Raw genomic sequence first — 21,848 nt, 5'->3', positions numbered from 1 at the left:
CACTGAGCTCATTAACTTGACTTTGACTGTCCCCAAGGTGTTTGTCACATTTTTTTTCTGTTTCTTAGACCAGGGAACATCTTTCCAAAGCTCAGCGTGGGCTGATGGGAGATGGGCTGTCAGATGTGCTCCAAAACCTCGTGGAAATCTCCCAGGATGGGACCAGCTACAGCGGGGACTTGTTGTCCACCATGGACGTACTCAGGAACATGACAGAGATCTTCCGTAGGGCTTATCACAGCCCAACTTCTGGAGATGTCCAGGTGAGCTGGGATGCACATCCTGGAGTCCATGGCTTGGGTAGAGGTGTACTTGCATGCACAGGGCTCCAGGTTTGTTACCTGCTTTGCAGCTGATACAGTAGTGATGAAGAGCCAGAGTATTTGTTTCCTCAAATGTCTTCCTGTATTGACAAACTCTCCTTTCAAGGTTATTCTCCCTGGTTTATAAACTTGAAAGCCAAAGTCACTCTGAACTATTTTAACCTGATAGCACTTTACTATGGAGTCTAATTGATATGAGAGCATCATTTGGAGGGGATTTCAGTCTAATGACTAGAGGTAAAATAATCCTGGGGCATTGGGTACCTGGATGTTGATGCAGGAGAATGTCCTCCAGTCTTCTCATCCCAGGGTTTCACTTTCAGCAGTTGCAAGGCAAAGCAGATACAAGATATCCCCTTGGGATGGCTCATCACCCCATGGCTTGAAACATTAAACTGGTCCTCCAGGATCTGCAATGAGTGGTAAAACTGGAGAAAAAAATCAATAGTCTTAAATTTCCTATCTCATTCCTTCTCACAGTCTGAAAAGGTCCTGCCATGCAGAGCACCCTCTTGATCAATCTCTGGTCACAGGCTAAAGGGGATCATAAGGTTCTCACATACTGAAACAACAGAAAATGTTAGAAAATAGGATATAAAGAAACTTCTGCAAGGAAAGATCACCTTTCTCTAATTAGTTTCTGACAGACATCTACGTTTCAGTATCTTAGATCCATCCACCAGTAAGGGATAAAAGACATATTTCCAGTCTAACCCTTTAGGAAATATAGTAGCCAAAGGGAAGACCTTGGGGAAAAAAGCCCTACTACAACCTGTTTTCATTAACATCCTTGGGGACCTGTGAAGTGCTGTGGGATCCTTTGGGAATGGATCAATCAGAACCCTCTTGGAGCATGGGTGGTTCTCAAATGTTCCTCCCACATCACTGTGTCCTTCCCAGTCTGGGCTATGTTTGAATAACCACCTCTTTTGTCCTCTTCTGTCTCCTTTCTCCAGAACTTTGTCCAGATCATCAGCAATCTTCTATCTGAGGAAAATCGGGAAAAATGGGAGGAAGCTCAGCTGGTATGAACCTTCAGCACATTCCCTGAAATGAAAAATGTTTTCAACATAGGGTTAAGCTATGAGGAGAGGAATTTCCAAGTGTCTACATGGCCTCCTAGGTCTTCTTGCCCAGAATTTTTGAATATTAGGCAAAGATTTTTCACCCAGACGGTGGTTGGGCACTGGAACAGGTTTCCCAGGACAGTGGTCACAGAACCAAACCTGAGAGAGCTCAAGGAGTGCTTCGAAAACACTCAGACACATGGTGAGATTCTTAGGGTGTCCTGTGCAGGGCCAGCAGTTGGCTTGATGATCCTTGTGTGTCCCTTCCAGCTCAGGATATTCTGATTTCATGATTCTGGAGTGCGTTGCATGTGACAGGTACCTGTTTCACCCGCAGACCACAAAATATCCCCATCCACCAATGCTCTTCTCCTTGGACAAATCCTTACTATGGAAGAGCCAGAGTACTCAGACACAGAAGGCAGTGGTCAGACCCAGAGATGATGGCCAGTCAGCTCTTTCATGCAACTGCTCCTGGGGCTCAGTGTCAGCTTAGGCTGAGTCATATTAATGGAGTAACTGTATGAACCACAGAATCTCAGCTCTAAACCAGAGTCTCTGCATGCAGAACAGTGAAATGCTGGTGGTGTAGGCAAAATTTTGGATAGTTCTCAAGGGTGAAGCTTGGTTTGAAGTTTATAATCCTGCTGGCTTGCTCTAATTTCAACTTTTCTTCTTGTCAAGGTAAAGAGGTGGGATTACATGGGTTTGAGTTCCTGGCTAAAAAGCTGCAGGACAAGCAGGTTTTGCAGTGCTGGGGTCTGCACAGCTGAGCTGCCAGTTCTCAGCACAAGCTGGGCATGGCTTCAGTTATGTTTTATTTTATCTCTCCCCTCTGAAGGTTGGAGATCCTGCTGAACTCCCACCTCCCCATTCCTGGAAGTGCCCAAGGCCTGATTGGATGGGGCTTTGAGCAGGATGGTCTAGAAGAAGGTGTCCTTGCCATGACAGGGATTTGGAGCTAAATGATCTTTAAATTCCCTTCCAATCCAATCCATTCTATGACTCTCTGAATAATTCTGTATTAGGGGATGATTTTATGGGGTTTTCTAGCTGTGTTTTATTTGGCCCTTGTCCCTTCAGCCCCAGTTGAACTCTGCTGTGGGCTTGTCTCTGACCTATTCCTCGTCCCTTTGCCATTCCCTTGACAAGCCCAGGGCTGCTCAGTGCTGTCCTCTCACTACAGCTTTTGGGCATCACAACAGAGTGAAAAAGCTCTGCCTAAGCCCAGCAGCTCTGCTGGAAGGGTCCTTGGTAAAGCTCATTCCTCCCACGGCCATTCCTCAGTTTTGCACCTTGGAACACAAATTCTCAACTTGCTCAACTCAAACTCTCAAACAAGCTCAACTTGCAGAATAAGCTGGACAAGGAACATAACTCAGTCCTGGAACATAAATCAGTCAAGGAACATAAATCAGTCCTGTGGAAGTACTTGGAGGGATGGATCAGAGAATGTGGCAACTCACTTTTAGCCACCTGCTGCAGTTGAAAAATTCCTCAAAGAGATATGGAAATATCAATTGAGTAAAAATCACTCAGCACACAAAGCAACCCCAGAGTCCAGTTATAGTCACACCAGCCAGGGAAGTCCTCTGGGAAAAAACTTCTAACAGCAAGTGCTGGCACAATAATTGGCACTCCAGAAGGTGAGACAGGGATCAGAAAACCTTTCCTGCATGCAACAGGACCTCTGTCAGGAGCTGAGCAGCCTTGTGAACCTCTCCCTTCTCCCTGACATCTTGTGTTTTCCCATTGCATTTGGATGAGAATGACAATGTGGGATGGAGAACCCACTGGACATAGTCATGGGCAGGTGGCTCTAGGTGGTCCTGCTTGAGCAAGTGGGTTGGACCAGATGACATCTGAGGTCCATTCCACACTATACTGTGATTCTGTGATTCTGTGGCCAAATACTTGGTTTCAAGCCTTCAGGTGTATGTACAAATCTCAGTACAGAGCAGAGGAGACTGTCAAGTTGTCATGACAACAGGGAAACCCTGTTGATGCCCTTCAAAACAGCTGCAGCCTGCTCTGTGTGGCAAGTCATTCCCACTGGCTTTCCCTGTGCAATCTGCTCTTTACACCTACAGACAGACCCAGCCCAGCCTGTTGCCACCATCACCAGAACCTCCATGTGGATTGGGAATATCATAGGGAGAAAGTTTGCCTGGTGCTTATTTTAGTGGGAATTGAGATTACAGCCCAGCACTTTGAGACACAGAAATCTTCATGGACTGGATGACAACACAGTTTTCCACAGTCTCTGTTTTTCTTCCTTTAAGTTGCTGAACCAAAATCACACCCTGCATTGCCCAAGATCAACCAATTTTTTCAAACAAGGTCTTTGTCTCCCAGTTTGTACATTAAAAATAATCCCAACTTCATTGTTTCCACATCCCAACACCCTGTGGCCCTCCAAGCTGAAATGTTGTTCAAGGAAAATAAAAACAACTCATAAAAGTACTCAGAGAAGGGATACTGTGCTTTTGGGGGAGATTATATTCACCATTATATGATAAAAACCTAAAATGCAACATCCAGTTTAGCCTGGATGTAGTTTGACCTTGTGATTTCAATCTGTAATAGAATATAAAAGTGTGCTGTTAAAAATAGCTTTCTCACTCAGTTCTCATCCTTATGTGCACACCTGCTGCCCTGGCAGAACTTTCAGATCTCCTCCTGATACAGTTTTAGTTTTAGCAAGATTTCTTTGGACAGACAAAGACACACGTGGCCACCCCTGTGCTCCTTGCCCACACACTTGATGGCTCAGCCTTCCTGCTGCCTCCATCCCACCCTGCTCATCCCCAGCTGTCCCTTCAGCTCTGCTCAGCCACCTGAGAAAGCTCTGGATTATGGAGAGGAACCCAAAACCCTGTGAAAGTGGTGAAAAAGGAAAAGAAGAGGTAAGGAGCTGAATTTTTCAGCCTCTCGTGGCATTTGCTGAGCTCCTGTGGGCAAACGTGCTTTGAGGGAAAGACAAGTAGTCAGCACAGCTCATTTCAAGTGGATTATATTTTATGGAATCTGTCACTGGAAAACTGCTTTATGTTTAACAGCCTTCTGTAAGGCTGGCAAAATACAGCTAAAGAAGAGTTATTGCCAATATCTTTATCAATGGGGAAACACCAGGAAAGAAAAGAAGAGACAGAGAAGCTCCAAGACAGCACGGGACCAAGAACTCAGTTATTTGGAGAGTGAGATCCTGCCAGAAAAGAAACAGGAAAGGAGAAAATCAGGGCATGATGCTTTTCTGGATAGGATTATGTGAGCTGGTGCCTGGGATGCAACATTAGATCATGGATGTCCTTTGATGTGGCTTTTTGCTGTGAAATGATAGCAGGATTAACTACTCTGCTGGAGGTAAAGGTTTGTGGGCTCCCTGTCAATATGATAGATAGATAGATAGATAGATAGATAGATAGATAGATAGATAGATAGATAGACCGACCATCAGAAGTAGAGCAAATAAATATCTCAGACCAAGTATCACAACACCTGAGTGTCAGGGAAGCCTCAGGCTTGGTAAAGGCTCTTGGAATTTGACAAAGGGCAGAGCTTCAATACATCAACACAAACACATCTTCACTTTTTTGATGTGAAATTCCAAATGCCTCTGGCTCACTGGCTGTGAGTGGGGCCAAATACTCCAGTCAGTGGGCTTGGAAATAAAGTAGAAGATCTTTAAGGTCCATTCCAACTCAAATCATTCTATGGTTCTTTGATCCTATGATTCTGTGTCAGTAAACAGGTAAGTTATCTTCTGCTCCAGAGAAATCTCAGGTATTTCTCTTTGCTTTAAAACATTGCCTTCCAACCAAAGTTTTACCAATTTGAATGTCATATTATTATTTCCTGCCCCTTTTTCTAGGCTTTCTTTTAGGATTTCTCAACCCTCATTCTTCCCAGCTCCATAATATTCCATTATAACCAGACTATGCTTCCAGTTCCCATGTGAGGGCAGGAATCTTTGCCCACTGAGACACTCTTGCTGTGCTCATTAGTGTCTGATCTATTAAAGATTGTCCCTCTCTTTGCAGATAGGGCCAAATGCCAAGGAGCTGTTCAGGCTGGTGGAGGATTTCATTGATGTCATTGGCTTTCGCATGAAGGATTTCCGGGATTCCTACCAAGTGACGGACAACCTGGGTGAGTGGATTTGCACTCCCCACGTCAGGTGGAGAGCCCATGAAGCTGCTAATTACTGTGGAACCTGGGCTGTGGGAAGGGAAGGAGGGGAGGCAGCAGGTGGTGCAACAATAAAAGGTCTGGGGAACCACATGGATGGTCATAAATCTGGGGTGGCTTTTCTCCAAAGAATTTAGGATTTCACCGTGAAGAAGAGATGTCCATGTAGAGATCCGAGAGATGTCTATGGAACCATGAATGGAGAACAGATGACAAAGTGGGCAGAATTAGTCTCTTCCCTTTGTTTTTTGAACACAAGAATTGCACAGCAGCCAGTGGAGTGATGAGGCAGCAAGCAAACAGCAGGCAGTGTTTGATTTATTCTGTGTGCACAACCCCAGCATGGAACTTGTTGCCAGAGGATGCTGCAGGAGCCAAAAAGTACAGATGGGTTCATGATGGGATTAGGAAAGTGCACAAAAGAGAGGTTCATTGGTGGCTGTTAAAGTTGATGATCTGGATACAGCCACTAACTGAGGAAGTCCTGCTGATTGCTGGGAGGACAGACCAAGAGATGTCTTGCTCTGTTCTTTCTCACACTTCTTAGCAGCTGATGTTGGCCACTCCTAGAGACAAGATTTTGGAGCAGATTGACTTCTCTTCTGCCAGGTTTAGTTCAGGCAGGGCCTTTCCTTTCAAGTGTCCTCTTTCATTCATAAACATTACCTGAGGAGAGCATCACTCCCATAGCTCTCAAGATCCAGTCTCTCTGCTATCTGATTTCCCACCATTGTTTCCAATGGCTTTTTCTGCACATGGGGATTTATTGAAGCTGCTTTGTTGACTGATTTAATTTCTTGCTTCTCTCTAGTCCTCGGCATTCACAAACTGCCTGCAAATGCAGCAACTGACATCACCTTCCCCATGAAAGGCTGGAGGGGCATGGTGGACTGGGCCAAGAACTCAGAGGACAAGGTCACTGTCTCCAAGAGCATCCTGTCTTCAGGGCTCTCAGGTAGGCAGCACAGCCAGGCCACTCCAACAGAATATTTCTTCTTCATTTTCCAAGTGGTTCCTTCTGTTCAGCTGGTCTTCAAATTCTCCTTCCAGCTCAGTTGGATTTGCTGACAAATACATGGACATCAAAAACATTGATGGGTGTAAATAAGGATTTCAGATATGGCATGACCAAGATTTTAGCCTAAACTCCTTGTAAAATTCCAGGAGCAAGCTGGTTCCTGGGTGTGGATGTGTCTTATCCTAAATTAGCAACAAAAATAGGCAAAGAATGTTTTAGGTGCCCCCCAAGACCGGATCCAAACTGGAAAAAACCATCTAAGGGTAAGTAGCTGGTGGTCAACTCATCAGACTGAGTATCTGATGGGTCGGGGTCTGCTGTATGGACAATCTTTGCTAGAGTTGGGGGTTTTATGGTTGTTGTGTGATATTTTCTGCCTTCAGAGAGGAAATTCAGAGGCATTTATCCCTGGGGTCACTGAGTCCACAGCAGGGCGTGGATATGAGCCACAGTATGGAGGTGGGAGTGCTGGGTCCATCAGCGTCACTGCCAGGTCCAGAAGGAACCTGAAAGGTTCTGAGATGCTCTGCTGGAGCATCCAGCCTTTACCTGGATGCCAGTCCCAGGAACCAACACACTTAAGGTGCTCATCTTTTGGCAGATAGACTCAAAATTTGGCAGGATGAAGGCCTGAGTTTTTACAAGAAGAACCCCAAATTGCTGAGAAATAGTGGGATTTACTTCTGACATTTGTGGCTTTGAGAGGGAAAACTGTTGGCTCCTGTCCTTCCATGGGACATAGGCTGGAGATTGTGAGTTGTTACCACCAGAAAACCTTTGGCCTCCTCTTGTCACACCAGCACCCCTTGTCATGGGTTCCCTATGGGAGGTGGAACCAACCATAATTTCTGCTTGGGAAATCTGAGGCCAAGAACAGTTAAGTGACAGCCCCAAGGGTAAACAGTGAGTTGCTGTCAGAGCAAGGATCATGTCAAGCCCTCCTTGTGTTTTGTCATGCCTTGAAGACACCCTGATCTCTCTGGGAGAAGTTGGAGCACACTGGAAGTGTTCTCACAGTTTGTTTGTTGTGGTACCTTCACCTTGGGAAACCTTTAATCACTTGGTGGACAAACTGCTGGCACCAGACACAGATAGAGCTGATCCTGCTCTGAGGCCGAAGGCTTTCCTTAAAAAGTATCCAGTCCCCTGTGGTGTTGTTTTCCAGATTTCTGTTAGAAGCATCTTCACACAGAGCTGCTCTGGGGCCCCCAAGCTGCAGTGACTGTGCAAACAAAATGTGACATCCACCCTGAAAAAACAGCTTCCCATCAGTGTTCAGCTCTCCACGGCTTCCTGAGTACCACCCAGGGCTCTTCTGCCTCCGTTTTGTTCAGTATCTTGTGCTGGTTCTATATTTTTCAAGGCTTTACTTAGTGATTAGAACACAGATGCACCTCCATGAGCTTTGATCCTCACTTTTCTTTGGCTGCAGGGAGTAGGAGTAACTATCCTGAGCAAAGTGATGGAGACAGGCAGTTCCTTGAGACCAAAACCAAACCCCCTCACTGCTGGGAGCTGACAGTTGATTTTGGTGGGCCAACACTGATTTATGTGGTGATTAATTGCTCTGCAAGCCTGTCTGTCAGTCTCTCCCAGTTACATGTTCACCAGCTATCTCAGCTGAGCCCAGTTTGATGATAAGAAGGGTGGACACACAGAGTTGTGCCTGCCCTGCACTGATGGAGCAAGCTCAACCTCAGTACAAGGCATCAGTGAAGCCCCAGCCCAGGGCACTTCCCCAGGCTTCCTCAGCATGGATTTTTCACTCATCCACTTGCTTTTTGTCCCCAAAAAATCCATCTGCAGGGCTGCCTGTGCTGTTTGTGGATGATTAAGGGAGCTCTTGCTTTGTGCAGCTGGGCCCTGCGAGGCAGTGGAGGAGGAGGAGGAGGAAAAGAAAAAGGAGGAAGAGGTCAAATGATGTGCCCAGAGGTCACACAGATGATTCAGAGGCTCATCTGGGACCATGGGCCCGAGGCAGCACATGAGTTTTGGGGTCAGAGGAGGCACAGTGGAACAACTCCCCTTCTCACTGCCCTTGTCAGCCCGAGTGTGGCTCCTTTCTCTGAAGGCCTGATCGCTCTGGATGGGTCCAAGTGCCCTGGGGTGGCTGAAGGAGACCTTTCCACCCTGCAGATTTGCCTGCTGTGGTGCTGTCAGAGGGATTAGTGGGTTTCTGAATGGGGGAGCACCAGGCTGGTCATTTGGCATGAGTGAGCCTTGCGTGAGGGTGGATGCCACGTCACCCCAAAGGCGCTGAGCCCTCTCTTGGGACTGATGGAGACCCAGTGTGGTGACAGCAGGCACTGCATCTCACCACAGAGCCCTCCATTCCAGGCCAAATCCTGCACCTGGGTGTCCCAGGGGCACAGGTGACATCCTGTTTGTCTCAGTGCTGTTCTCTTCTTCCCTTTCCTTTGGTGTCCTGCAGTGTCAGACGACTCCTCCGTCTTCGTGGTGGGGACGGTGCTGTACCGGAACGTGGGCAACATCCTCTCCCTCCAGAGGTAAGAGGGGCTGCCTGGGGAGGGTGAGCAGCTGGGACATCACCAGATTTTCCTGCTGATCCCTCTAGCTGCAGCACCCCGGTTTTCTAGGGGAAAAAAGCCAAAACCAAAAAACAACCAACAGTGGGTGGTTACATGTGGGTGTAACGAGACAGACTTTTACTTGCAGTGCAGATATTTCGGCCCCCTGACTGATGCTGCCCGTTCAGGTGGCGACAGGCTCATGCCTTGCAGGCACCACGTGCTGGAGGAGCAGGAAGGTTTTCCCTATCCATGTGCACTCTGGATAGAAGGGGAGATGCGGAGCTGTTGCCTTCTCATCCCCGCCTGCCACCCTTTGCCCTCCGGAGATGGATTCTCACACCGCCCTCCTCGTCACGAGGGATTTTGGGGATTTTGACAGATGGGAGATGCTCAGCTGCCTCGATCCTCCCGAGCTCCCGGAGAGCTGCCAACACCACTGAGCCGTCCAGAGCATCAGGGCAGGGACAGGCTCGGGAGGAGCGCAGAGAGCAGTGGCACGCCTGGCTGCACGTCTCCCGTGTGCCCGGCCACTGCGAACCGCCCCGGGCACCGAAGCTTTTGTGTTCAGCATTCCCCTTCGTCCCCTTCCCTTCCCTTCCCTCCTCTCCCTTTTCCTCTCGCTCCTTTTTTTTTTTTTTCTTCCCCGAGACTGGTACTGAGGCAGTAAATTAAGCATCCTAAGGCACCTTCTAAATCTGTTCTGCACTGATTAGCGTGAGCCCATTTACCATAAACACCAGGGCATCTCTCCTCACCGATAATCATTTAAATACCTCCAGATTTAGCACTGGCAATGGCAAAAGAGCTCCAAGTGAGTGCAGGGAGGAATTAGCAAGTCAGCCAACTGTATTCTGTAATATCTTCCATTACAGCAGTGGGAATTAGATCAGAAGGGCAATAAACATCATTGGCTCAAATGATCCAGCAGTATTTCAGCTTCCTCTGGCCAAGCAGGGAATGAGCTCTGATAACCAGCAGCTGCAGCAGCCACAGCTTCCGAGCAGCATTCCCACGGGAGAGCTGAGTTAAGATGTTCCTTAATTAAAGGACAGTCCCCTTTTTTAAAAAAAAAAAACCCTGGAGTCTTGAATTACCTGTGGAGAGTCAAAAAGGGAAAAAAAATAGAGAAATAAAAGCAGCAGCAGCAGTAAAGTAGCTCTTACTTCACTGCTGTGCAAATGGGCACAGCATTAAAAAGGAGAATGTCATTAAATAACCATGTAGCTGCCTGTGGGTAAAAAATAATTCTGACCACAGAGAAGAGCAGCTATTCCTGGATACACATAAGCAATATGGACCTGGGTTTGACAACACTGATTCAATGCAAAGTGATTTTTCCTCAAAGGAAAAAAAGGGGGGAAAAAAGAGTTTTAGCCCAGCAAACAGCACTAGCTGAGCTGTTCCTAATTGTCCCAATTTACCTCCCCCAAGCAGCGATTCCTTCTCTGAGTCACACATTATTCTGTCCCCTCGGATCCGGAGTCCTGTGGATCTTGGCAGCTGTGACAATTGAGATGGGACACAAACAAAACCTGATTTTCCAAGCGAGGGAGGTGAGAAGAGCTTGGTCCCAGCTGGACATGCTGCAGAGGACATGGCAGAACCAACAGCCTGGCACCCCCCAGCCCCGTGTACCAGCAGGGTGTTTACAGCTGTTTGCACACTCTTTACGGCCACACAGGAGCCCTCTGAGCTGCCCCAGCCTCCTGTTCAAGCCAGATCTCCACGTGTTTTGTTTTCTTCCCAGAAGCTGAGCTGCAATGTGCTTTCAGGAAAAAGTATTCATCTTCTTCCTGCAAGATTGTGATGCTGAGTCCTTTGCCTCCCCCAGAAAGCTGCTCAGATATCTAATTACCTTCTCTGCTGGGAGCCTGTCTCTCATTTTAAGGCTGAATTTTTCTGACTTTCACTTCCAGGCACTGGGCCTCTGGGTGGGTGACTGAAAAGTCCCTCACATGCAACAGACTGTCAGACATGCCGTTCAACAGAAAACTTTTGTCTGGTTTTCCAGCACCTGGATCAATTTTCTGTCTCGATTTTGAACTCTCTGCTCTGTTTTCCTCATCTCAAAGTGGAATTGAACCTGGTAGTACAGTGGAATCCTGACAAGGATGGGTGTATAGAACAGATCTCTGCTTCATCTCCTTGGAAGAGACCTAAAACCATCTCATTCCAGCCTCCTGTCATGGACAGGGACACCTTCCACTACACCAGACTGCTCCAAGCCCCATCCAAGCTGGTCTTGAGCTCTGAATGGGGCAGCCACAACTCCTCTGGGCAACCTGTGCCAGGGCCTCACCACTCTCTGAGTAATTAATTTCATCCTAACATCTCATCAAAATTTCTCTTTTAATTTAAGACCATTCCCCCTTGTCCCATCACTATCTGCTCACGTAAAAGGTAATTCTCCAACTTTTTATAAGCCCCCTTAACTCCTGGGAGAGCTGTGACCACTAGGCCGTAAACCACCCTCTACAGGCTGCACACCAGTGAATTCTGTGTTCCTACAACTTCCCACCTGGAAAAATCCAGTGCTCTTTCTGCTTTTGTTTTACTGCATCGATTCTCACCTGGTCCTCAGGCTCCAAAAGGATGTTTTGGTGCTCCTGCAAATATTCAGCAGCACTGAACCAAGAACTGACCCTTCCAGACACAGCTACTAATGAAGACATGCACTGGTGGTTTCCTTTCAGCAGATTCGGTGTTTAGCTTCTTGCAGCTGCTTTACTCCTTTACTTTTCCCTTCTAGGCTAATTGTTTTGCTGTATTGCTTCTTTTATTTCCTTTTTTATTTTAAAGGAAACTTTATTATCATTTTCCTTATTTGCCCTGTTAAACCAACTCTGTCATTCCCTCTAGTGCTGGTGGAATAGTGACTTTCTGAGCATCCCCTTACACATCCATGGACAATTCCAAAAGGGTTTTTTTAAACCTTTTTTTAAACCTTCCTTTTTTATTATTACTATTATTATTATTACTATCATGTAAGTGCAAACATTTCCCATTCAATTCTTTTGTAAAAAGAAAAATAAGAGCCAGAAATAAAAGTATAAGATGTTATTAGCACCTCTAATTTGGTGGAGATTTGGATAGGGAAAAATTTTCCCTTGCCCAAGGGTGCCACAAGGGCTGGGAGCAGCCTCAAGCTGGGTCACCACTCTACTGCCAATTCCTCCATGGCAGCATTTTCATCTGCTGGTTGGGGAACCTTTCACTTATTTAAACACCAATAATCTGCAGAAACACCAGGAAATCCTGTGTATTTAGATGCTCAGTGCCCAAGGAAGTGCCTGCAAAGAGTTTGGCTTTCCAGGAAGCAGCACAGGTATGGGAGGTACCTCCTCACTTGCTGTTTCTTCCAACAGCCAAGCCTTTCAGGGCTGTCAGATTTATTACAGTATTTGTCTGGACACAGACATTTAGACATCTACATGAAAGGTTTGGCCTTTTTCCACTTGCTTTTGATCCTCAGGGAATTGAGATACACACCTGCCTCCAGACAGGGACACAGAATCACAAAATGGCCTGGGTTGGAAGGACCTTAAAGCTCATCTCATTCCAGCTGCCATGGGTTGGAACGAGATGAGATTCCACTAGACCAGGTTGCTCAGAGCTCCATCCAACCTGGCCTTAAACACTTCAGGGATGTCCTGCACCATGGGTATGCTGTAAAGGCAACCAAGCCAGCCTTTGAGAGGGAAAACAGAGGCTTTGTTTTGAAAGCACATGAAATGATGGGCTATCCTGAGTGGGAAGGGACACACAAGGATCATGGTATTCCAAATGAACTGGTGTGAGGGATAGAAAATGGGTCCAGGACCATCTTGTTACTTGGATAAATACAGCCTTTAAGCCCAATGGCTTTAGGAGTCAATGAGGTTGATAAAAATGACTGATTCCTGGAGGGACTGAGGGGAGCTCACAGGACAGAGCTCAAAGGCCCATCAGCAGCCAAGTGTCTTTGGTGCTACTTTAAACCAATGGGGTCAACTCCTTCTTCACTCTGTACACTAAACCTTGTACCACCAGTGATAGATGTGGTGGGATTCCCTGCTCCACAAAATTCCCCCTTTAAAGTCCTCTTTAAAACATCTCTTTCCCCTCTTCTTCCCAGGAACAGCACTGTTCTGAACTCCAAAGTCATCTCGGTCACTGTGAAGCCATTTCCTCGGTCTCTCCTCACCCCTTTGGAAATTGAATTCTCCCACCTGTACAATGTAAGTATTTCCTGGGATTGCACCATCCTGCAGCTGTGTTTGCTTCTGCAGAGCAGGAATGTGTTGGTGCAAGGAGGGGAGGGAGGTGGTTGTGCTGGACTCTTGAGCTCTCTTGGCTGGTGCAGGACCTTTCAACCTCCCTAAACACTGCTGAGGTCCTCAACTGCCACCCTGACACTGTTGCTGGTCACTGCCAAGGAAGATTTTATGGATCAACCTTCCCAAACCTCCTTTGCTCTGTGCTTCTTGCCCAGGCATTGCCAGGGAAACAGGAGGGTGAACAGGAGGGAACATGGGCAGACTTGTCCCACATTCACACGATTTCATTGAGGGCATGATCATGGAAGAATAATAGTGAGCTCATTAAAAAACAAACCAAAAACAAACAGGCTGTAAAATTGGTCTTCTTTAAGGAGAGAAAGAAGGGGGAAAGGTTTTTTTCCATTAGTACTGGAGACAGGAATATTACTGTTGTGCTCAGTGCTTTCACAGGCAGTAAAAAACCCCTCCAGGTTCCTCTGCTCAACCCTAAGCAGATGTATGGAATGGACATTTGCACACCCCAAGGCCTGTTCTTGCTGTGGTTTTAGATGTCCTCCTGAGGCTCTACAACATGAATATTAGATCCGTCACATCTTTGCTTTGGACTCTCCTGGAAGGATTTTCCAAAGGGGTCTAAGACAGCTGGAGTCAGTGGTAAACTGCTCCCAGGGGACTCCAAACGCACCTGACCCCCTCCTGCAGGGCTGTGCTTCTCCCAAGCCCCATGACCCACACAAACACAGGCTGTATTTGATCCATTTTCCAGAAGAGAGCAGCAAAAGGATTCTGTGTGAGAGGAGGAATAAGGAAGAACATCAGTAGGTTGAGTCAGGAAAGATGCAGAACCAAATCCTTCTGCAGTGATGGTGATGTGGAACAAACTGAGGCACATTTTAGCCTTGTTTTTCAAGCCAAGGGTGAAAGAAGCCCTTCAGAGGACTGACACCTATGACTGATCACCTGGTGTGTCTCAGCAGTGGAAGTCGTTCTACAGTAGAATATGTACCACATTTTTCATTCTAGTTGCTCCAGATGCTCCACAAACATCACAACACTGATTTGCTTCTTTTTTCCCTTTCTTGTCTCCTGGCAGGGAACCACCAACCAGACCTGCATCCTGTGGGATGAAAATGATGGGTGAGTTCTGTGGGTTTCAATTTGTTCTGGTTTTTTAGGTGAAATCATCACAATTTTAGCAGTGATGTGTCAGTCTGTCTCAGTTCTTGCTCTCTCTACTCAGTTCTTTCTTTGCCCTGGTGGGGAGGGCTTCGTCCTTCACACATGTACCCCTTTTTACTGCCTTCTTTTAGTTCCAGTTGAGCTGGGTCTTATATTTAAAGATCTACAATGAGATGTTGTCAGTCCAGTTCATGAGGGGCCCTGTTGTGCTGAAAGCATCACCTTCCTCTACCAGGGAAACCCTCTCAGGGTTCAAGCAGAGATGCTTGTGTGTATTTGCATTTCCTTTGGTGCTTTGGACCTCATCTACAGTTTGCAAAAGTGGTCTCTTATTTTAACTCTTCTAAGTTGGGATTTACCCATATAAAGGATACATCAACCAAGACAGAGGACTGTGGGTTGTTCAGTTTGTGCTTGGCTCTCTGCAGTGCTCACCCATATAAAGGATACATGAACCAAGACAGAGGACTGTGGGTTGTTCAGTTTGTGCTTGGCTCTCTGCAGTGCTCACCCTAAATCATGAACCATAAGAGGAGTCATGTCAGAGCCCACAGCTGCAAATCTGGCATGTGGTGGCAAAGTTCAGGTGATATGAGCTTCATGTTGTTCTGCTGTGATGGGGCAAATTGAGTTTTTTTCCAGGATTCCTGCAATAACTGGTGCTGTGCAGGGAGTTTTGAGTGATGTGTTTGTGAAGCAGGAAAAAAAATCCCAAGTTACCAGAAAGAGTCAAGACCATAAATCCTATATTGGAAGTAGTTGTCAAGGAATGTTCATCTTAGAAAAAAAGAACAAAACCAAAACACAAAAAACCCCAACAAAACCAAAACCAACATTCTAAAAGTGAGGCCTTAAATCCTGAGCGAACTTGACAAGGATACAAAGTGCTTGATTTAATGTTGGTCTTACTTCATTGACTTTTGTGTCTCAGTTTGAGGACCAGCCTGGCTTCTTTTCTGTTTGCAGTCAGTTGCTCTCCTTGAGATCTCACATATTTGGCACCTACCTCTGCATTTATTATTATTATTTATTATTATTATCTGCAGCATCTGAAAAATGATTCCATTCTTCTCCTGTTATGCTCCATTAAGTAGAATATGCACACATAGGCAGGCAACATATTTGCAGTCACCTCACCGTTCTTGATGGTCTGTTATTAATTTTCCATCTATGAGTGGATCCAAACAAAGCTGAAGGGCCCAGAGGGTCCTCCTGCTTGTAAAATCACACACATGTTGGAGTCCAGGGCAGAACTGGTCCCTCTGGCATGGTGTGAAAATTGGTGCAGCATTAGAAGACGGTTGAGTGCAGGTGAACCTTCAAGAAATTAGTAAAACTGGATTTTATTTTGTTGTATCTATGTGTCAAAATACTGACTGAGCCTGGTCAGCACAGAGGGTTGTGAATTGGTGGGCAGACTCAGGAGGAGCTGGCCTGCTCTCCTAAATCTGTTGTTTCTCCATGCTGGAATGGAATTAAAGCACTTGTATACAAATCCAATTCTTGGCAAGTAAGGGTAGAATTTGGATCCAGTGTCCCTTCTGCTCTGCACACCATCTCATTTTTCTTGGCTTGCCACATCCTAGAGAGAGGCTTATGTCCAGCAGGATGGAGATGTTTCCCTGCCATGCTCAGAGGTGTATAATTAGCTGTAGTCTGAGCATGAACAGAGCAAAATCCAGTTTGCACATGGCTGGATCTGAGGGAAGTGGTGGCATTCCGGGTGGATTCCTGTATCTGTCAGAGCTGGCACTGGGAAGAGTCTGGTAGGAGACAGATGAATGGTTGCCCAGTGCTCATCATGGATTGAGAAATTTGAATGCCATTCCTGTTCTGGAGGTAAAACAGTGCCCAGTTCAGCAGAATCACCTCTGCCTTGTCATAGAATCACAGACTGGTTTGGGCTGGAAAGGATCCTGAAGACCCTCTGGTTCCAACCAACTACACGAGGTGGCTCCCTGGCCTGGGAGCTCTGACTGCTCCATGCTCCTGCTCCCAAGGCTTAGCAGCTTGTTTGGCTGCCTGTTGTCCCTTTGGAAGTGCAAGATGAGGAATGCTTTTGTTCTCTAATCCCTGCATCCTCGTGGCATCAAAAGAATGGGCTCCCAGCTCAGAGCTGAGCAGGCAAATTCTTGGCACCGACGCCGCGGTTCAGTTTTCAAGGATGGATTCCAAATCCCCAGCAGATTGGTTGTACAAATGTTGCTGCTAAGACTCCACTTTCTGTGTGTGTTGGGAGGTGTGTGTGCTTTCCTGCAAGTGTTTTCAATCAACATTTACAATCTCAGGCAGTTGAAAAGTCCCAAATGCTGATGTCAGCAGATTTTGCCGGGGGATATTCCAAAACTCAGAGCTGATCCGGTGATCTCTGGCAACGGGAGCTGCCAAGCTGTCTGTGCAATATTTTAAAGCTGATTTTCACAACGTTTCAAAGCTGATTTGCTACCACTTCTGACTCCTGGGAAAGTCTAATGAAAGGCAAATGATGCAAACCCTGTTCTCTAGTCCTGAATGCTCACCTTGAACTCGAACAGCACTCAGGAGCTGTCAAGGGGTTTGCAGTTCTGGCTCACAGCTTTGGGTAATTTTTTTCCTGCTTGGAGCAAGCGTTTTTAGGATACACCCAGGACCTGTTGCCTGGTGTGTGGTAGAGATCATGACTGGTGACTCTGTGTCAGGAAACTGTGAGCTTCAGCCACACTTGTGTGGTTGCCCTCTTTGCTCTTATCTTCTCCTTCCTGCCACACATTCTTTAAATTAGAGGTTTTCCCACTGAGCAGCCTCATAAGATGGTTGTATAAGTGGGTGAATCTCAGGATGTCCCATCCCTGGAAGTGCTCAGGGCCAGGTTAGATGGGGCTTGGAGCAACACGGTCTAGTAGAAGGTGTCCCTGCCCATGAAAGGAGATTGGAACAAGATAATCTTTGAGGTCTCTATCAACCCAAACCATTCTGTCATTCTGTGAAATCCCATTTCCCAGCTCTGACAAATTTAATGGATTTACAGGTTCATTTCCCTGCTTGTTCTTCACTCTGCTGTATTCCCTGTACAGCCCCAGCCAGGCTGCCACGGTGCTGCTCAGAAGGCAATGCTGTTCCTCAAGCTTCCTCCTTTGCCACTCTCCATGTTCCTTCTCCAAGGCTGGCTGGGCAGGTGGACCTTCCCCACCTTCACAGTCATCCACTGAGGCTGAGGATCTCAATGATCCAAAGCCAACCTTGAATCCAGTCAACTGCTGACTGAACAGGTACAAAGACAAGAAGCTCAAAGCAATCCTCACGTGACAGCTCCTGCCTGTTCCTGCAGCCACCTGAGATTCCAACCCCATCCAAACCATGCCACAGCCACTTAAAATCCATGGGCTGTGAAAAGTTGAAATGTAAAACTACAATTAGAACAGACAATTATCAGATGACCACGTGCTTCCTCCAAGAGAGAGCTGTCGAATAGAGCACTTGGTAAAAAAGGAGAGGAAGAACGCCTGAGGGTTCATTCATTTGCATTTAGACAGATATTTAAGCTTGTACTATGAACAATGGATTCTTGATTTATTAATCCCAGCCCCTCTGAGTGACTGTGAGATTAGTGGGTGGCACATCTCCACCTCTTTTCTCTTCCTCTTGCCCCCAACTCCTCATGCAATGAAACAAGGGAGGGAAAAGATCAAGGGACTAATTTCTATTGGTTGGGTGCTGCAAGTGTGATTAATGAACTTAGCACTGGCTGGATAAATTGAGAGTTGGAATCAGAGAATGATTTGGGATTCTCTGGCTCTCCTCCAAGGGTGTTCATCTGGAGTAATTATAAGCTGCTTAGCCCTAGTCAAGTGAATACCCAGCCATGATCTGGCCTCCTACTCCTTCTTTCTCCTGCTGGGACAGGACAGAAGGAGTTGATAAATACAACCACCCACGTGCTTCCATGGTCTTGTGCATCACCATGTTTGTATTTCTCACCTGCTTTGCTCTGATGTACAACAGGAATGTAATGTGGCAAAGGGAACAGGGAGACAGTTGCCAAAGGTTGTTGTTAGTAGTGTCAGCATCACTTCATGTCTCTTTACAACCCTCTAAAAGGAGGTTGTTGTGAGGTAGGGGTTGGTCTCTTCTCCCAGGTAACAAGTGACAGGATGAGAGGAAATGGCCTCAGGGTCCATCAGTGGAGGTTTAGATTGGATATTAGGAAAAATTTCATTATTGGAATGATTGTCAGGCATTGGAACAGGCTGCCTATGGAAGTGGTGGAGTCACCATCCCTGGAAGTGCTCAAAAAATGTGTAGATGTGGCACTTGGGGATGAGGTTTAGTGGTGAGCACAACAGTGCTGGATGAACAGTTGAACTCGATGATCTTTTCCAGCCTCAATGATTCCATGATTCTGTGGCTGCAGAGGAACATGGGGTGCTGGTTTGGTGTTCCTTGAGCATGGAATCTGGTCAATGATGAGGACTGTTGTGAGATCTAAAGGAATAGTCACAAACCATAAAGTGAGGGACATCTGATGAGGGCATGGAGTGATAGGACAAGAGGGATTGGATTTAAATTAAAATAAAGTGGGTTTAAACTGGATATTAGGAAGAAATTATTTACTCTGGGGATGGTGTGATAAACCTGGATCAGGCTGCCCAGAGAAACTGTGGATACCTCATGCCTGAAGGTGTTCAAGGCAGGGGTGGAAGGGGCTTGGAGCAACCTCATCCAGTGGAAGATGTCCCTTCCAATCCAAACCATTCCATGATTTTATGAAATGTCGGGAGAGACAACATGAGGTCAGTCAGGGAATGCTTGGTCTTAGAGGATCTGCCTGACTCCACCAACTAACTATTCTCTGCTCCTCTGTCTCCAAGAGGATCATTATAATATCCAGGCATTATGATAACCAATCTTAAGAGGCCTCACAAACCTTCAAAAATATTTACATAAAAGCTTTTTACTTCTGAAAGACAAAATGCCTCAGGAATCTTTGGTTTTAATTCAAGGACACTCTTTACTTCCCTTGGGAAAGATCATCCATTCCAGTAATTAAAGCCTTTAACCTATCTAGGAAATTCAGACTTCACCGTGTAGGAAGGTGACACAACACAGCAAGGTTGGGCATGGAGAACAAAACAAACAGTGCCTCAGCTTGCAGGGCACTTGGAAACTTATAGAATCCTAAACTATAGCTCAGTTGGTGTAATGGTTTGCCCCATGGCTTCCTCAGTAACCATTGTATCTAAGGAAGTTACAAGTATTCCACACGTGTCTTCCACGTGGGGGGGGGAGTGGTTTTGCTCTTCTCTCTGGGCCCAGGAGCTGGTGGGAGGTGGTTGGAGTCTGGTCCCTCCAGTTGTTGATGGTTCTCCTGTCCTGGGTGAGATTGTTTCATTCTTCTTCCCCTTCCTTGAGGTTTTTAATTGTGTTTGTTTTGATTCATTCGGTTTCTTTAGGTTGGGTTGGTGTTTTTCCCTATTTTCTGGCTAATCAGTCCCCTTTTTTCCCTTCCCCTTTCCCCTGGGAGTGGGATCCTACGTACTGTGCATACAGTGTGGTTTGTGAATGTTAGAAAATATAATTTATTCTTTTTATTCAGTTCAGTTTCTTTAGAGTGCGTTTTTTTTCAGTGGTATTTTTTCTTTCCTTTGCTGGGAAAGTTCTGGGAGGGGGAAGGGGGGCCAGTCCAGGGTTGGCAACAGCTAAACCAAACCTGCGACAGTTGGTTAAAACTTGGTTGTAATAATGCCAAGGTCATGGGTTCAATTCCCTATGTGGGCCATTGACTTAAGAGTTGGACTGGATGATCCCTGTGGGTCCCTTCCAACTCAGAATAGTCTGTGACCTGTGATCTGAAGACAGCTCTGTTCATGGGCTCTTTTCAGGCAGGAACTGCTTGAGGTGTAGGGCATGTGTTGGTCCTTCCAAAAGATGGTTAATGAGCTGTGTGGATCAAAGGCTGGCAGGACTGAAAGGGGTCACACAAAGTTACAATCCACAGGGAGAGCTCTGCAGTAAGTTTGTGAGGGTGTTTTGGTTTGGGTTTTTTTTGTATAGAACAACTCAGAGGAGCCCCAGAAACATCCCAGAAGGAGGTATTGCCTGTCAGGAACTGCAATTTTTCTATAGGGTAATTATACTCTTTGGGGTGTTTATGGTCCAGCCATGCCACGAGTCTCACAGTGCAGCTGCTTTGCCTGAAATTGTTGTTTTCAGGGTGGGATCAGTGTCTCATCTGCAGAAGGCAGAGGTGTCTGAATTCCTGGCTGCATGTCCTACCTGATGCAGGAAAGTCACTACAAGGCAGCATGAGGAGCAGGAAACCCTGTAAGCTCCACGGGGTTCACCCTAATTGTCGAAAGCCTCTGATGCACTGGATGAAAAGTAAGGCAGAAAGGATTATTTCCCGTGCTTTTGGGGGCTTTATTGCTATCCCAGTCTTGCTGGTCTCCATCTGCTTTCCTTTTGAAGGCATGTATAGGTACCTTTCTTTCCCTGCCACCAGAAAAGTATCACACAGGAGTCATCTACAACATCTCATGGACATGTTTTGCTCATCACACCAGTTAATTCATCTCCCAGTGCCTGTCTTTTGAAGAAAAGCTTTCTAAAGACAACAAACAACTTCTCTTTTCCCTTGTCCATCACACAGGACATTAATGACCCTGCCAGTGCTGTGGTAAGTCAGGCAGTAACTCAGCTTGTCTGTGCTGACAGAGATAAATGAGTGCCCCTAGATATAGACAGAAAAGGAAACAGAACCAGAGAATGGTTTGGGTTAGAAGGGACCTTCAGGATTATCTTGTTCCCCCCACCTGCCATGGGAAGGGACACCTTCCAGTAGACCAGGTTGCTCTAAGTCCTATCCAAGTTGGCCATGGACACTTCCAGGGATGGGGCAGCCACAGCTTCTCTGGGCAACCTGTGCCAAGGCCTGTCCACCCTCCCAATGAAGAATTTTTCCTAGTATCTAATTTAAATCTAGTTCTTTTCAGTTTAAAGCCATTCCCCCTTGTCCTGTCCCTTCACCCCTTGTCCAAAGTCCTTTTCCAGCACTCCTGGGGCCCATGTAGGCACTGGAAGGCTCTAAGGTCTTTGTGGAGCCTTCCCTTCTCCAGGCTGAACATCCCCAGTTCTCCCAGGCTGTCTCCAGAGCAGAGGGGTCCAGCCTTCTGAGCATTTTTGTGGCCTCCTCTGGACCCTTTCCAGCATCTCCATGTCCTTCTTATGTTTTGGGCCCCAGAGCTGGAGGCAGAACTCTGGGTGTGGTCCCATAACAGCAGAGTAGAGGGGAAGAATCACCTCCCCTC

The 21,848-nt window shown here is 46.6% G+C and overlaps 1 protein-coding gene across 9 annotated transcripts in view; it reads left to right on the top strand.

Moving 5' to 3' along the window:
• ADGRB1 (adhesion G protein-coupled receptor B1) overlaps positions 1 to 21,848 on the top strand; it is a 304,676-nt gene that overhangs the window by 155,542 nt on the left and 127,286 nt on the right. For all 9 annotated transcript variants that reach the window (XM_071553750.1, XM_071553757.1, XM_071553756.1 and 6 more), the window contains 7 exons: positions 69 to 263; positions 1,280 to 1,348; positions 5,431 to 5,539; positions 6,390 to 6,533; positions 9,028 to 9,103; positions 13,242 to 13,344; positions 14,480 to 14,523. In XM_071553750.1, coding sequence (XP_071409851.1) covers positions 69 to 263; positions 1,280 to 1,348; positions 5,431 to 5,539; positions 6,390 to 6,533; positions 9,028 to 9,103; positions 13,242 to 13,344; positions 14,480 to 14,523 — 740 coding nt within the window. The remainder of the gene's footprint in view (positions 1 to 68; positions 264 to 1,279; positions 1,349 to 5,430; positions 5,540 to 6,389; positions 6,534 to 9,027; positions 9,104 to 13,241; positions 13,345 to 14,479; positions 14,524 to 21,848) is intronic.

Source organism: Pithys albifrons, chromosome 4 (assembly GCF_047495875.1).
Source record: "Pithys albifrons albifrons isolate INPA30051 chromosome 4, PitAlb_v1, whole genome shotgun sequence".
Taxonomy (NCBI): Eukaryota; Metazoa; Chordata; class Aves; order Passeriformes; family Thamnophilidae; genus Pithys; species Pithys albifrons.
This window is presented reverse-complemented; position numbering and strand designations above follow the sequence as displayed.